The sequence below is a fragment of the Buceros rhinoceros genome, unplaced genomic scaffold (assembly GCF_000710305.1).
Source record: "Buceros rhinoceros silvestris isolate BGI_N320 unplaced genomic scaffold, ASM71030v1 scaffold37357, whole genome shotgun sequence".
Classification (NCBI taxonomy): domain Eukaryota; kingdom Metazoa; phylum Chordata; class Aves; order Bucerotiformes; family Bucerotidae; genus Buceros; species Buceros rhinoceros.
This window is the reverse complement of record NW_010421145.1, coordinates 3242-18382: the sequence shown is the minus strand read 5'-3', so window position 1 is coordinate 18382 and position 15141 is coordinate 3242. Positions and strand designations below refer to the sequence as shown.

Sequence of the window (15141 nt, the reverse complement as noted above, 5' to 3'; positions counted from 1 at the left end):
AAACCCTGTTCAGGAGAGATCTGCCAGTTCCTATTCCGGTTTTACACAGAATTTGGTTATACTCATTCTGACCACTTGGTATCATCTCTGAACCCTTCTAGAGCAGTTGTTTTAAGGTATTTTAAACATGATTGACCATTAAATAATTTCTGGGTGGTATCAGAGTCTGAAATAACAATCCTCAGGACTGCACCTCCTTGGCTCTCCATTTTTCAATATGTGCTTTAGGAGGAGGTTAGTTATTTTACCTTCTATAAGCAGTGGCTCCGTCAGCTTACATCAGCAGACTTTCTATTTTCTGTGCACACTTAATATCCTTACTGAAAGCTGTGCTGTTTTGTCTACGAAAGCAAAATAATCTTGCTGGCTACAAACTAGCAAGAACAGTTTGCTAGTAACTCACTGCACGCACAGTGAGTCACAAAGATTCTATCACACGTACAACAGCTCAGCCAGTTTCAACTACTACTTGATGCAAACCTGGTCTTTGTTTTTGACTGCTTCATTTCTAAGATGACTAATCTTAAACTAGTTGCATAAGAAAATCAGCTCCATGTACCAGTCACAAAGTCATTAAGTACCTTACGGGGGTACTTAAACACTTTTGCTTCACTGTGGTCGCAGCTGTAATTTCTCCCCTTTCATCAACTGTAATATAAGATACAGAAAGGGTACCTGATGATTTTGCTCAACTCCTCTTCCTCCATGCAAGTGCAACTGTCCAAGGCCAACCTAAAAATAAATTTTACATTACAAATAAGTCACTCTTCCTTGGGGACTTTCTAATGATACCGATAGCAGTGAGCTAATTACATGCACAAAGACAGTATCAAAGATGCCACAAAGTCTGAAGACATAACTACAGTACAGTCCTATTTTTTTCATGTTAGCCTAATCAGAAATTTATCCCAAGTAAGTGACATGACTGTCCTAGATACAAAATAATAATTGTTCATTTGAATTCTGCCTAATTCTTAAATTACGTATGACCGAGTTGAACTGTGACAATTTGCCTACATTAGTGTCCTTCCCCTCTGCGTTGTGTGTAGAAGAGATCCATGTAAGAGCAGAAGCAGCGAGAAATTGCGTTCCCTTGTCATGGCCAGTTCTTTTGATCAAGGCTTCCTCCACAACTTCTAAAGCTGTCCTTAAACTAGTCTGGCTGGTTTATAACAAAAGTCAAGACCTGCTTTCCTAAGATACTAAATGTCTTGTATGTTGCAATGTTTTAGACTTATTGTCCACACAAATTTGCATTTTGTGACCAAGTTCTACCTTAAACACACTAAAATACAAGCCTATTCTCATTACAATTAATCAGGAAATAGCAACCAGGTTGACTTAGGAGGAAAAGAAAACTAAAGCTCCAATGTCTTTCTGTATTTCATAAAGCTATTCCTGTAATTCTTGAAAACCTCCGCATGCCATCGGATGAGCTTCATCCTACCTGTGCTTGTACATCTCCTTTCTCTGCTAAAAATTGGTAATACTGAATCAAGTCTTCTTCTAGCATGGCACTTGCCATTCCTGGATTTTCTACTTCATCTGCTAAGCGAATTCGTTGAACCACTGTGCCACCAGTCAAAGAAATGTCACTAGCAACTGGAAAACAGGTAAGATAAATTTTCAGACAGTTCTGTTCAATACAAACATTACACTGCAACTTAGTAAAAATAGATCTCTACAGAGCTTTAAACTAACTCAGACAGAATTAAGAATTAATTCCTAAGAATTAAAGACATTTTAATAAAGATAAAAATAGCATATCATGATTCATAGCCAAACAGATAATTTGTTTCATAGCAAGAATGCTCTATTTTTATACTATTAGTCTTGATAGTCCTTCTAGATGAACAATGCGGAACTACAAAGTCAAGAATGTTAGCCTAGTAAAAAGTTTTTACCGTGATTAGCTACGAGTCGGTAGTGAGTGAGAGCAGATTCACAACTTTGAAGGACTCCTATCCCAGCCCAGTACCGGTAACCCTAGAATTGGAAACAAAACATGGGACTATCAGTTATTTGACAACACACTGCTTGCCAAATTAAACAGCTTTTTCACAGTACTTGAGCAAGACCTCATGGGACAGCAGGCAAAAAAGGCCACAAGTCTGTTGGGTCTGAATTAAAAGCAACTGACTGATACTACTAAAGGCTAAGAGCAGCCAATATTCTTCAAATATTACTCAGGAAAAAACAAATAAGCAGAGTGATACTTACTGGGTGAAAACCTAAAGCCTTTCATTTACACTTGTTGCACTTCATCTTAAATCTCACAATACTGATTAATACAGCATCTTCTGTAAAGATCTCTGGCTTTCATAGCTCTCATTAGCCTACAAAAATTTGAAGTCTGATAATTCTGCTTTAAATCAAGAAATGTAAATTTCTAAATTCATAGTGTTATACAGCTTAAAATGAGAAGACTTTTCCTCAAGTTAACAAGGGATAACAGGGAAAATACTACTGCTCACACAGTGCATGCATGATGGTCTATACTTGGATACTGCATTCACAGGTAGTGAAGCTTATGTGAACTACACATAAGATTTAAGTTTTTAAACCTTACATTAAAAATTTTAGAGTATGCATGATGGTCTATACTTGGATACTGCATTCACAGGTAGTGAAGCTTATGTGAACTACACATAAGATTTAAGTTTTTAAACCTTACATTCTCAAACCGCGACAACAAAAAAAATATTTTGCATGTATAAAGTTATTAACTGTCTTACTTACCAAGATCATATGGGCGATCAGATTTCCTCCTAAAGCTCCAAAAGTGTAATACACCAGGGCCTTAAAAGAAAATCACTAGTTATTTAACATCTATCTCCAAGAGAAAATACAAGAGCATACTCTGAAGATTTCTAAGTTACCTTAGCTTGACTAGAATTGACTCCCAGACCAGATGCATATAGAAATCCAAGAGCCTAAAAGTAAAATAAAGTTTGTCAGCACATCCTTTGAAAAATCCAGGATCAGTTTACCTGGAATGCATAAGTATAAAGAAGTCACGCAACAATTCAAAGCTGCAATGAACATGCCAAGCTCTACCTTCACATTAAAAGGGGCAGCGAAGGGCCCAGATACAAAGTATGAAGCTTCTAATCAGTTGCCTCGGACACCAACATGAACACATCTCACCAGGATGCAGTCTAGTGGATTGAATGCAAGGAAGAAGCTACTATGTCCCTGAATGCCAAATATAGATCCAAAGGTCCTGAACAGTATGTGTCAGGTTACCCATGCATCCTATTTGTCTCATATACCAGTGCAAACATAGATGAACCATGACTGTCTCTGGAAGAGTCATACTGTTTAATTTACTCTCTAACATCCTACAAAATTACTGTTTTGCATCTCTTCTGCCTCAGGTTAATTGCATTTATGACTATAAATACAAGCAGTAAGAATGCATAGAGCTGTGTAGCAGAGGTTTTTTCAAGTTATTTTTATTCTTAAAATTTACATAATGTCTGCTCTGTCCCTAACACCTGTTACAGCTGTGTGCCTCAGAGGAGAAACTAGCAGCACAGAAGATAACAGCATATATATATATATATAAAGGTGACTATAATTCACAGTGTTCTAAGACTATTCTAGGCAAATGCGAAAGTACACCAAAAAATCCTACAAAAAAACCACCTCATGCAGGTAATATAAAGTCTCTAGAGAAAACATGTTCCTGCTTTCTACGGTAAATCAGCACTCTGACATTAAACAAGGAGCAGCAGGAGACTCCGTAGCTGAAGAGCTAGAAGAAACTGGGTAATTCCTCAAGAAGCTGACACTTCTAAAATAAAGGAGAGAAATAAAAAGTATATGCAGATATTGAGACACTGAAATTGGTAACACCCACATTTTATGACATTACATATTAACAACTCTATACGAACAATTCTATAATGTTCAAAGGCACATGAACAAAGAGTCCCATTTCACTGAACAGCTTTCAAGATTCCTAGGAGTTTACAGCTTCCTAGATTATAAACTTGTGTGCGTATCTACCTATCTCAACGATAAAATTGCACACAAAAAGCCACAACATCCCACACAAACCACAAGAAAAATGTAATGTGGAACTTCAGAGAAGATTTGTTGGCTGAAGTCATCTGTATATACCCGGTTTTTTTGACTTAAATATCCTACCTAGACAGTCATACAACAGACAAGAAAGTAAATGAAAAGACCACCACCATACTATATTACTAATAGTTTAATGCTGTTTTTTTAAACTCAAAGAGAAGACCTACTTCCATCTGTTTACATGGAGGTGCCATTTGTTACCGCCCCCTCAGTAATGCTAGCAGCATGCAGAAGCCAGGTAAAGCAGAAGCATTTGCAGGACAATCTTTGAACCAAAGCAAGGCACTGATGAAATTTAAAAGGGCAAAGGCAATGAGCTGTCAGGATTAGGAAATGCTTAGGCAATCATTAATAAAATACATTTCCTGAATCAGAGCCTAAACCAAATGTTTTCCATCAAGTTCTCAAACAATTTAAAAATGCAGCACTCTCTCAGCTGTCCTTTTTAACCAGGCAACAGATACCACTTACTGTTATCATTCTACTTGGGATGCAAAACCACCTTAAAATAAGTACAATCTATAAAACAATTTATAAACCTATAAAAACTTCTGTAGAGTCTACGGACGTACATACATACCATTTGTCCTTTAGGAGAACCTTCTTCTGTTAGTTTTTCAAACAGTTCTTTTGATGACTGGATGTTCTGCTTCAGGTAATCCCCAAACAACAAAGCATAAGACACCTTCTCCATTGCCTTGGTATGATTCATGTCAGCTGCTTTCAGAAGATATTGATATGCTCTTAAGAGAAAAGAATTAGTTAGTCACCTTGAGGCAAAGAAGCAGATTCCATTCATAAAACTGAAGATTCTAGGGACATGGGTTTTTTACATTTGTTTTAGCCTCTGTTTTCGCCTCTGTTTTCTAATGCATCTCCCTACAGACATTTGTTTCAGCTCTGAATCACAAATCTGTACAACTCCTCATATGATTTAGCTAATAGACAAAACTGGATTTTAATGTTCACACTATATGCAAAGTAGTATGTATTTCCTCTCCTGTAAGATACACAAAATTTTAAGGTCAAATCATCATGTTTTTGTAGCAACAATTTTAAGTCCTGTACTAGGTATTTAGTAGGGCCACTACTCTGACAGCTTCACAGATCTTGATAGAAAAAAGAAACCCAAAAAGACCATAGGGTCTCTTTTGAGTACAAAATAATTCCGATGAAAACACTGTGTTGGGTCCAAGCCAACTGCATACATGATCAATTTTGTGATGAAAGAGTCAAGCTAACAATGAGAAAGTCCTCCGGAAATTCCCTTTTACATTTCAGCCTCAGGACTATATTAGTCCCCTAAAGAAATTTCACAGCAGGTGGCTTCACAGAAATTAAAAATACTTTAACCTTATACATCATAACACAAGCACGCTTCAGCTTGATTTCTCATGGACCTTTGATAGCCTTCCAAGATTTTTCTTTACCTCTCCTCCCTTCTATTCCCCAATTTTTTTTCTTTCTTTGGGACAGGCTATGGCACTCCTGGTTCTCACATAATTTCATCTTCTAAGAAAGCATATGGTGCTCAAAAGAACTACGATTGAATATTGTTTCACAATTCCTACACTATTTTATACAGAAGAATACTGGACTCTAACAGATGCTGTGTCCCTTTGCCAGGGTATGATGCACAACCTCTAGTCGTGCATTGGTCTCCCTGATACATAAAGCAGAAATACTCTCCACAAACAAGTTTAACATGGTAACAGCACTCACACAATAATCAGCAGCCTGAAGTCACCACTTACTGAAGTTGTCAACATAAGTACCACGGAGTTCTAGATTAACACAGGTATTCTTAATAACAGTGATAAGCTGACAACTATTTCATCAGTAACTGGATATATACAAAGTAAACAGACCAGAATGAGAAGAACACTAATTTCGTTTTTTTTTTTTGTTTTGTTTATTATCTACAAGCATTACCTCCTTCTCTCATACAAAATTAATTACTAGAGTTTTAACAATTTGTTAAGTTAAATACTATTTTTACAGTGACTGAGCCATCAAAAAGCAGGAATAAAGACAGCAGGACAAGAAATGCTGATTTTTCCTTCTTAAATCTTTGAAGCAGAACGAGAACCAGGCTGTACGAAACGTTTGAAAAAGGTCAATTATATTGTTATCACATTCTCTTTTTCTTTTTTCCTGTGCAGTTGCCACATATAAATTGTGGCTTGAGAACTGCAGCACTATCTTGGATTAAGTCAGTGTTTTGATGACATCCCCTCTTCAGAAATTAAACTTACACAATTTTTAGTGGATTCTCAGAAAAGCAGGCATAAATTTGTTTTTCTAAATACCACAACATTTATTACCAGTACTACTACTGCCTAGTTTGATGCTGAGTCCAATCAAGTGCAAAGTCCCAAGGCAACTCATTTAAATTACTTTTCAGGTAAGCCAGAGTGACCAGCCATGTCATCCTTCTCTTGTGCGGTTGGGAAAAAACTTACTCTTTCTTCTGAGCCTTTTTACTACTTTCATTCAGTATTTTCATTCCGGTCTGATAAACATCCTCAGCTTCTTGCATCTGCCTTCTCTTATTAGACTGCTCTTCAGCTAAAAAAAGAAGAGAGTACATTAAGAGCTCTAATTACATGGCTCAAGACTATTGTCCCAAAATTCCTATTAGTTCTAAGGGGAAAACACAGCCAGAAATAAATTTCTGAAGATGAACGAACAACTTGATTACAAAAAACACGTCTAAAAGTGGTGTTGAATATTTTGGTAGACAGTTTCTTCTCATGTGATGTCTCTCATGTATGAGTTTGCAGTTAAAATATTCTTGTAATTGTCCCAAAGCAAGCCGACCAAGGAATAAAGGTTTCTCTATCAGGAGGACATTTCCTAGAGAAGGGTTGCCTTTGAAAACGTATCAGTGAGTATAATGGGAAGCACTGTCAAACCCCTATACAGCCTCAGAAACTAAGAGTTTAATAAATGCCTCCACTGCAAGATTTCCCAAATAGCTCTGGGAAGAGGCATTTGCGTTATTATCTTTTCCATCAAGTGAACTTTGCCTTTATCATTACTTGTATATCACACTGCAAAGTGGCCATTAATATATGACAGGGACTTCTAGACCCTGAAATAAAGGGAATTAAGACGACTGAAAACACTGGCTTAAGAATGCATTCCTTGGACAAGAACAAGACACCAGGCTACTTACTTTCACAGAAGCCCCACTTTTGATCTTTCTTGTAATCGTAAGTCGTCGCACACCAAAGCCTGCCATCGTCCCTCCCATCTGCAGTGCACTCTGCATATTCCTTCTCCATAAACAAAAAGGGGAAGTGGCAAGGTTCACCATCTGCAGTGCCTCCAATAGCTGACAAAACTGAAAATACATACGCAGGAATTAGACTGCTTTCTTTTATTCAACAAATTGAAGTCTTCTCCTACATAGAGGAAAGCACTCCTGTGTTGGTTTTAATTTCTATGAGCTGCATTTAATCAAGTTTTCAGTAAAATTTCGAACTAACAAAAGCCTGAAAAGGCAATTATTTTTCTAAATATCACTTGAAAAACTATTATTCTATTTTTAATTAGGAACTGAAAGAGAAGGTATCTGGTTTCCTACAGGCCTTAGTTCTAAGCAAAGAAAATATTTGTGATAGAGAAGACAAACCTCAGTTACATTTTATTGCCTACCAAAATAAATAGAGCTTCCTTTCACTTTCTCTTCTCTGTGCTCCCTTCTCCCGGTAAAAGACTACCCCGAAGTGCATTCCAGTGCACACATTCACTTTAGCCCCAGGGTTAGCTCTAATCATGACAGAACCACACACACTGGCAAAGGTACTGAAAGTACTTGCACATTGGCAAGGAGCACACTTCGAACATACACCTGTAATAAAAGGCCTAAATGAAATCACTTTAAGTTTAGTAATTTTCTACTGTTGGATATATCTGTACTGAAAACTTCACCAATACATTCAAATTGCATTCAGAATTACTTGAACAGCATGACAACATTTCTCACACGAGAATTTCAAAGGTTATTGATCCCAATATTGCCAATTTTAAAAATAATTTTAAAAAAATCTTCTATATAGACTAAAAGTTACCTTCATTTTTTGAAAATGAAATTATTTTCATTAGCCTTTTATAAGGGTTTTTCTCTTTCACTATGCTAAATCCAGCAGCTGAGTTCGGTTTCATTTGAAGACAATTGCAAAATCATGCAATTGAGAATGTCAATTATATGGTGTTTTTTCAAGTTAAGTTTGTGTTCTTCTGATTACACAAAGCTAGGGGTTTTTGCTAGGGTCTATAGTCATAAGGCCATACTAATTTAGAAATTTCATGTTGATATTTTTTGAACCATAATAAAGGCTCCAGGATTAGTTGGCCTGTTCAAATCATTCTTCATAATTTGATTCCTCAGCTAATGTTCCAGCACTCCAATTTAATTATCCCAAAACACAAAAAGGGAAAATGTTATTTTCAGAAATTGCATTCAAAAATAACATAACCAGATGCAATTAGCCTGGAATAAATTTAGACATCTGTTAACCAGAGAGTAATTCACAAACTCATGCTAAAGGTACATATAACTACAACTGACGGGACCTTCTCACTGTCACTTGAGGAAACTCCAGGTCCGGTATTAATACTACTTGAGAATCTGAAGTTTTACTTGTATTATTAGTAACTTTATCTCCTATACTGAAACCAATTGGATATGAACCGTTTACACCGTGCTCTCCATGGAACACTAGTTAGGGAATCATCCTGCCCTAGTCCTGCACCTTGCCTTTTTCTAATTCTTAATCCAACCATAATGCTCCTTCTCCCCCCAGACAGTAACAAATACTAACCCATAAAGTAACGTGGCAATGCAAACACATCGCAGTTACTTAACGAATGATAAATACCAACTGAGGTAAATAATTTACTCTGAAGTTAAATTACTTTTTGTCAAACTGAGTGTGCAAGTAGGAATTTACCTGTTTTGCTACACCTGAATCAAGTATATAGTATTTTACCATGATATTTTGTCTTTATTTGCTTATCTGATACTTTATACTGCAGGAAATCCAAATACAGATTACTTGTAAGTATTGGTTACATTTACTCTAACCTTTCTCTAAACAGGAAAACAAACGCATCAGAAATTGCCAGCTCTATCCTGTGGGCAGTGTTCAGCAAAAACTGTTAGTATGGAACTTGATTATTACAAAAACATACACGCAACATATCAATAACTAAAAAATACCCTTCTCTTTACACACAAGATCTGCTTACTAATCAGAAGGAAGCAGGTCAACTTCTTTCTCAGAGGTTAAAAGCCTTAGTAGCACTAATTCTAAATTATTGATGATTATTTTTCTCTGCACAATATGCTATAAAATACACATGGCAATGTGAAGAATATTATTTTTTCCATGCAATCTCATGACCACACACAAGAAAAAAAACTGTATTTAGAAAATCTTCAATCTCCCTTAATGCAGTCCTGTCACCAGAAGCTCATTCAGGAGATGTAACATCTGTATCTGAGGTATATTCCTGTCCTGCTCAGTTAAAAAGTTTGCTCGTAAGGCTGTCCCTTAGCCGTTTTTTGTTCCTGCCAGAATACAAGTACTTCTCCTTCAGTATTGCTTTTTTGATAAAACCAGTAAACCTTCCACCCACATCACTTGTTTACCTCATAAGAAACTCCAAAAACTGTTCAAGTCTTAAATTTACGGTTTTCAAAAGTCACTTGGAATAATTTGACAGGTGTAGTTAGAAACCGTAGTTGCCAGAGAACAAGCCATCTGGTTACAAATTAAAAGTAAAGTGTCTTAAAGTTTACTTTTGAAATAGACTGCACTGACTTATTACGTTGCTTAGCTCAGTTTTGTGGAAGCAAGCTATTTAGTGGGTTCTACAAACCTTTTTCCACACCTACCAACAGCAATACTTAATACTATTCCTGAGGGGTTTTTGGCTTTTTTTTTTGGGGGGGGGGTGGTTTGTTTTGTTTTGTTTTTTTTTTTTCCACAAACTGTATACTACAGGTAGTTTTGCTTTAATAAGGAAGGCTTATTAGAAAACATCAAAAGTTAGTATACAACAGAGTTCATTTTATAACTCCTCCTTTCTTTTGATATTCAAATCTGAGTTGAGAAGATAAACAAATACTAATATTACCATGTAACTACAATTTTTTCAGTAAAGTTAAAGATTTACTTTTGATGGACAGACGAAAAGTCTTTGCTGCACAGGCTACGGTACCCAGCTGTGACTAGGTTATCATTCGCTACTAACTGCAAGTCAAAAAATTGTATTAAATTTATATTTTTATTAGTGGTAAAAGAGAAATACTAGAATATTCCAGAAATTTAAGCACAAGGACATAAGGTTTTACCTATATTTAAATATCTGCTGAAGTTCACATACAATTTATATGTTGCCATAAGGCTCCCAATCCCATCCTAGGAAGCTTGTCTGTAACCTCATTTGTCCCTTCTCTGTCAACTGACTCTCCAGGCAAACAGCCAGCAGGCTGAAACACTGATCCAATTTCTCCTTGGATGGCTGGTACACATACGCACCGCATAACACATGTATTTAAGTCCTACATGAAGAAATCAGGGCTTTCTCCATAAAGCTTTCCAACACAATTGAAACAACAATTATGGAAAATGCTTTCCAATGCATCTAAAAATAACCACTCGGATTCCAATCACAATGTATGTGAAAACTGTTTTATGTCACTTTCTAATGGCAAGGGCAGCAATTACCATTCTATTCCAGAAAGGTTAAGACACCATTATTTCATATGTTCAGAATCACTATTTGTGTTCACCCACTTGCCAAAGTTACTCAGATGGATCTTTTTTGCCATTTGTTGAAAATTCTGTGAGCTGTTACCTGGGCTCTGTATTTCTGCTTCTTCCAAATCCTTACTTAATAGATTCGACATTTCTAGAGAGTTCAGCTCTTCCAGCGAATTCTCTTTTTCCTCCTCTTGACTACGGAAGTTCTCTTCATCCTCTGATTGAGAGTCCGATTTCCCTGATTCAAGGAAGATCTGACCTGCTACCACTCTAGTTCCTGTGGAATGGTCCTTTACCTGGTCCTCTGGAGATAAGGTCTAAAGGAAAGCAGACACGTAATTCGGAAGATTAGAAACTGAACACTAGCAGCCGGTGAAAAAAACATTACTTTTAAAATTCATGATTAATTAACATACCAAGTTTAAACAGTAGCATCAAAACTAAGCTGAGCTACCTCTATAAGCTCTCATTGACTCTACCCCCTTCAGCTGTTTGGAAAAAAAACTTCTCAAATATTAACACAACATTAATTCTTCTGATGCACAGAAGAATTTAATGAGACAGCAAGAGCTACAGAACAGTTTAAAACAGGAATCATATAATAGTTCTGAATTTCAGAGTTTTGTTCTCACTCCACAAGCTAACCAGAATAACTAGAAACTTGTTTCCTCACCTTTGACTCCAGTGACTCATCTTGATTTCCTTCTTCATCTAGAAGAGATGTTTTAAGTCAGTAAAAAGCCTTTCCATGAGTAATTTTCTCAAAAATATGTTTAGCTATAACATTGCATCATGGTTCTAAAATATTTTAGTATTATTTAGAAATATTACCAAGTTGACTAATGCACTTCAGAAAGACCTTGTTAGTGTTGTCAGGAAGAATCAAATGTTTCACAGATGACCCTCTTCCTTAAATTACGCCAACAACACTTGCATCCAATACTGGAAAAAATGTTGGATTTTTTTTTTAAAGCCTAAATCAATCCTCTAGATTACCACACAGTCTGAATTGTTCCAGTCCAGCTAAACTAATTTAAAAAGTATGCATCAAGAGAAACGGGTCCATGGCAGCTACTGTTTTTAGTCACCAAATCGGCTTTAGTATTAATGGCTTCAGTAGCGACCACCCCACTTACAATTAAACATTGCTCTTTATAGAATGCCAATTTATTTTGCCTGACCAGCAGATTCAAACCTTTATATAGAGGTGTTTCTTCAGAACTATGAGAAATTAGTTTGTCTTTAGGACACTGTTTAAGAGATGCAAACCTTGTGTAACTGTCATCTTTCTTACCTGAAAGGCCTACGGTACATATTTGATTAGAAAGTTTGGAAAGAGAAGTGGTAAAAAAGAAAAGCTATTAGGCAGAGACCTAAAGGAACAGAGGTGAAAAGGCAGGAGAAGATGATCAGAAAAGCTTATTTATGACAGATTTACCATTGTTTTGCAGAACTGACTCTATTTTCTTTGTTCCTGTAACTTAAAGGCTACTCACTCAGCTTTGAACAACTTGGTTTGTACTACCATCTTGACTGAAAGCCTCTAAAATTATCACAGCCAAAATGTGACTGTTTCCAGTCATCAGTATCTGATACCACCTCACCTAGGTAAACAAAATTCACATTTGATTTTTCTTTTTAGATGCTACGGGCCTCCCTCTCTCCAGTACACAACTCACTGAAACAAAAGCTAAAAATACAAACAGATGACTAAGCAAAGCTGCCACTAACTCCTGCTACATTTAGAAATCTCTCCCTTCTGAGACTGCGGTGTGTAATGCCCTATAGCAGAGGTAAGGCATTGACAGGCTGAAGAACTGCACTGTAACCAGAAAGGGCACCTACACTGATAGAAGTTAGTGCCCTGTACGTGAGATATGCCATGCAGTGTGTTATGGTTAGCTATCAAAGACTTCAAAAGTACTGAACGTCAACTAAACTAGTCAAAAGTTTATAGAACTCTGCTGACTTTCCGTAAGCATCTGGCAGCAAATAAGACTTGCCGGAGATAAATCATCTCTGAAGTGACAAACTACAACCACGATACTTCTTCCATTCTTATTTTGAAGACTATTAGTATAACAGAGCAACTGTGGGCATTTGCAATGAAGGGGCTAATCTTGGAAGCAAGATTCCAGAAACAGATTCCACATTGTTATTTGAAGTATAGCCTTTAGAGTAAGTAAATAAAAGGGTGAGGATCAACTTGAAGCTGTAACGGCATAATAAAAACCAAGAAAAAAAAGCTAAGACTTAAAAGGAAAGCTGCAAAACTAAAGTGACAAGAAGTTTGACACTGCAATCAAGACAGTCTGTTGAAGATACAGAAGAGGATGTAAAGCCCAAGAAGTCTGGCTGCCACCCGACACAGGATTAAAATGATGAGTGTGGGTTAGAAGCTGTACCCTACAGGTCTGAAAATGAAAGCATGTAGAGCCCTTCAGGAAAACTAGTCAAGACAGCAAATGCTCTAGATGAAACGGACCCTGCAAGTAGCAACCAAGACAGCATAAGTACAAACACCAATTTGAAAAAAATAAAAAAAAACCAGGAGAAGCATAAGGGAAAAACAAGGTTAGCTGCATTTTTGGCGGGGAACACAGTGCTTATCAGCTTGACAAACCTACCAGTTAAGGCTGACTGTGACAAGGCGTAAGTTCTGCCACTGCATTTCAACAGTTCAGATCACCTGCTGTTTTCTAAATACAGCAGAAGTACATATACATTTAGGCTACCTGATGGTCCTTTTTATTTTGAAACTGTGAGACAAATTTGAATCTACCATGTTTCCCACAAATTACATTGTTATCCTAAATAATTTTGATCTAAAACCAAATGCCACCCCCACAACTTCAAACTCCAAGGCTTGTCAGGAGATTCAGACATGCTTCTGGAGTGGGGGAAAACTAAAACAGGGTTAACTTACCCAGTAGCTTCTGTGCTGCTTTTAATATATAGAAAGCACTTATAGAGTACCTATTACTGCAGTAACAAACATCATGTTATTTTTAAACACCTATATCAGCTAGGGTGTTTGGTTTTGTCTGCTCAAAATCAGCCTACATCCTCGACAGCACTGGACCATTCTGTCTTTTTGGTAAAGGTTTTACTTGCTCATTTCAATTTCTGGAAGGTTGACTTTACACAAAAAAACCAGACAAGGTCAAACATGGGTGTGCTACCTATGCACGCAAATCAAAGAACAATTTTATTGTTCCTTCATAGGCAAAGCAATGAAGGCTTACTAAATTGAAAGGCAAGAGACATCTGAGCAACAAGAAGTAGAGCTCACTAAATGTTCGCTCTTCTTTCTTGAAAGTGCATAAGCCTATTTCTTTTCTATTGCATCATTTAAATCCTCTCTGAAGGAACCAGCTTTGTTATTAAGAAGCTGCATGTGAGTAATTGTTTTCAAAAGAGTGGTTCCAAAACAGAACTAAAGCAACAACAAAAACTTACTTCAACTCGTCTTAGCTCTGCACTTCCTTCTAAGTTAGGCAGCTGAAGGTTGCAGTGATGACTGATAACGCGAGCAGAGGAGGGAGCACTCCCAGCCTTGTTATTTCACAGAACTGCTGACTAATAATACACTCATAGAAGAAGAGTGTCTACTTCTAATAAACAGTTAAGAAAACTATTCTGAAAGTGTTAATGAAAGATCTATGGCAGGTCACAGTTTGACCCAAGATCACCGTATCACTCAAGGCTCAACTACTGAACAAAGTCACAGATGTTATGTTCGTGCACCTGCTCGAGAGATTAAAGCTGATACTTTAGCTTGTTTTTCCAAGTTACATTAGAAACATAAACTGAGGGTTTTTTAAATATTATTTTTAATTGGGGTCTGTTACCAAGGCTGCCTAATTCTATAAACGTTCCGAAAATGACATTTGGAAACTAATCCTACCACTTGTTAAACAAATTAGGGAGATGCAATGATATATTATAAAAGGAAAAAGTAGGCAAAAATACTTGTGGCTGAAACAGGCAGCTGACAATGTTGTACAGACCACTTCACTTACAAACAGTGCTGAGCTGTAGACGGTGCTGGGTGCTTTCATGGGCAGCAAGGACTATGGAGCTAGACACTTGCTGCAATCATCTATCAATTCATATATAATTAAAATAATCTTTAAAATGCATTCATTTTTCCTCAGTTAGACTAGTGTTCAATCGGTCTATTTAAATAAGCAAAAGTACCCTGGCAGCCTATGCTAGATAAAAAGATCCTACAGTATGCTAGCTAAAGATCCCACCGCTTTGTGAGAAGTACCAT

At 36.8% G+C, this 15141-nt stretch overlaps 1 protein-coding gene across 1 annotated transcript; it reads right to left on the bottom strand.

The window, feature by feature from the left end:
• Positions 1-675: 675 nt before the first annotated feature.
• Positions 676-11576, bottom strand: LOC104496433 (protein sel-1 homolog 1-like; the record flags this gene model as incomplete). Its single annotated transcript, XM_010139548.1, has 10 exons — positions 676-732; positions 1448-1602; positions 1905-1986; positions 2740-2799; positions 2880-2933; positions 4670-4832; positions 6552-6657; positions 7268-7435; positions 10960-11182; positions 11539-11576. Coding segments are annotated over 10 exons (1106 nt in total), but the record flags the coding sequence as incomplete, so codon positions are not given.
• Positions 11577-15141: the final 3565 nt, after the last annotated feature.